Source organism: Cynara cardunculus (assembly GCF_001531365.2).
Source record: "Cynara cardunculus var. scolymus isolate 2C chromosome LG 16, CcrdV1, whole genome shotgun sequence".
Taxonomy (NCBI): Eukaryota; Viridiplantae; Streptophyta; class Magnoliopsida; order Asterales; family Asteraceae; genus Cynara; species Cynara cardunculus.
Window position 1 is genome coordinate 16159740 of NC_037543.1, and position 2233 is coordinate 16161972.

General features: G+C 40.8%; 1 protein-coding gene across 1 annotated transcript; it reads left to right on the forward strand.

The window, feature by feature from the left end:
• Window positions 1–204: 204 nt before the first annotated feature.
• LOC112529035 lies at window positions 205–1818 on the forward strand. The gene has a single exon (XM_025140115.1). The coding sequence runs from the start codon at window positions 205–207 to the stop codon at window positions 1816–1818; it is 1614 nt and encodes a 537-aa protein (XP_024995883.1).
• The last annotated feature ends 415 nt before the right edge of the window (window positions 1819–2233 follow it).

Consider the following 2233-nt stretch of genomic DNA (forward strand, 5'->3'; position numbering starts at 1 on the left):
TCCATCATTCTTTTTCGCTTTTATCCGGTAAGATTTTTGGCCGCTTCTCATGTTCATCCGATGAGGAAATTATGAGGATAAACACTTATAAGTACAGCCCCCTTATTCTCACACCATCATTCATGCGCTCCCACATACAGTCTCATTTTTACACCTATATATATGACCATTGTTGTTTGGCATCAAAATCACAATACTCTTAAAATGGGGAACTGCTTCACCTCATCAAACCAAACTTTTCCCATTGAAACCAGGTTCAAGTTTCCTTCTTCGTTGCCTTCTTGGCCACCAGGTGAAGGTTTTGCAAGTGGAACAATCGATCTCGGAGGACTTGAAGTTTGCCAAGTTACATCTTTCAAGAAAATAGGGTCTACTTCTCAAGATGACACTGATGTCACCTTCTTCGACCCATCACCCATTCCAGATGGCTTCTCCATGCTTGGTTGCTACTGTCAATCCAATCACACCCCACTCTTTGGTTCGGTTCTCGCCGGAAAAGATGTCACCGGCGAAGCAATCCTAGCTGCTCCGGTCGACTACACTCTAGTTTGGACCAGTAAAGATTCTTCTTGTTACATTTGGCTACCAACACCACCGGAGGATTACAAGCCAGTAGGCTACGCCATCACCACCTCACCCGAAAAACCCTCCTTCGATAGTATCCGTTGTGTTCGATCCGATCTAACTGAAGAATCCGAAACCGATGAATTGTTATGGAGCTCGAAAGATGTCAATGTGTACGGATTAAGACCGAAAGTTCGAGGGAGACTAGCTCGAGGAGTGTCCGTAGGTACATTCGTGATCGTGAAAACCGTAGATGATTCGAGTTTATTATCGCTTTCTTGCTTGAAGAACAACAATTTCGATAACTTAACTTCTTCGATGCCGAATTTATCACAAATCGAAGCCCTAATTCAAGAATACTCTCCAAGATTCTACTTTCATCCTAAAGAAGCGTACTTTCCAGCTTCAACAACTTGGTATTTCACCAATGGGGTTCAGTTGTACCACACAGGAGAAGAATCAAACCCCATTTCAATCGAACCAACCGGCTCGAACCTTCCTCAAGGTGGTTCGAACGATGGCACGTACTGGCTCGACCTCCCGGTTGACGAAACCAACAGAGAGAGGGTCAAGAAAGGTGATCTGCAAAACTGTGAGGCTTATCTTCATGTCAAACCAATGCTTGGAGCCACATTTACAGACGTAGCCGTTTGGATCTTTTACCCTTTCAATGGTCCTTCGACCGCGAAACTCGGGTTAATCGATATCCCTCTTGGAAGAATTGGTGAACATATAGGAGATTGGGAGCATGTAACCCTTAGGGTTAGCAATTTCGAYGGAGTTCTGTATCGTGTTTATTTCGCGCAACATAGCGGAGGGACATGGGTCGACACTCCGGCCCTCGAGTTCTTAGATTCAACGAATAATTTCGCAGCTTATCCGTCGTTAAATGGCCATGCAACGTACCCCGCCGAAGGACTTGTAATGCAAGGAACTGATGTGATCGGGATAAAAAACGACGCCGCGAAGAGCGATAACTTTTTCGACGTTAAAGATAAGCATTCGATCATGGCGGCCGAGTACATCAGTGACGAGAAAGTGGTCGAACCGCCATGGGTGAACTACGCAAGAAAATGGGGTCCAAAAATAACGTATGAGATTGGAACGGAGATTGAGAAATTACAGAGTTCGTCGGCCGGAAGTGTGGGATCGGCGATCGGGAGTTTGTTGAATGTTATACCGAGGGAATTTTCCGGCGAAGATGGACCTACCGGACCTAAAATGAAGGTTGATTGGGATGGAGATGAACGATGAATAAAGACCATTTTATCAACCAACATTTTTTTTTTTTTAATATTTAATTTCCATTTCTTCCGGTTTGTATGTGGTATAATAAAAAATAAATTAAAGGAATTACGTAAAAAAAATAAAACTTTTAAATAGTTGATTTGATATTAATAATGATATATTTTTTGTTAAATTTTTATGATATCTTCACATTTATTTTATTAAAAAATAAAATTATTATTGCTTTCTTAAAAACACATAAAATCTTATTATTACATCGACAGAGACAAATAATAAAATAGAACATTAAAATCGAGATGTGTTTCGCTGCATTGCGCGAGAACTCTTTTAGTTTAACAAAAAGTACTCTCGGAAATTATAGATAGATTTTTTTGACAGATTTTAAAGGAAAAATCGTTTACTTATTTGAAAAAAAGATGAT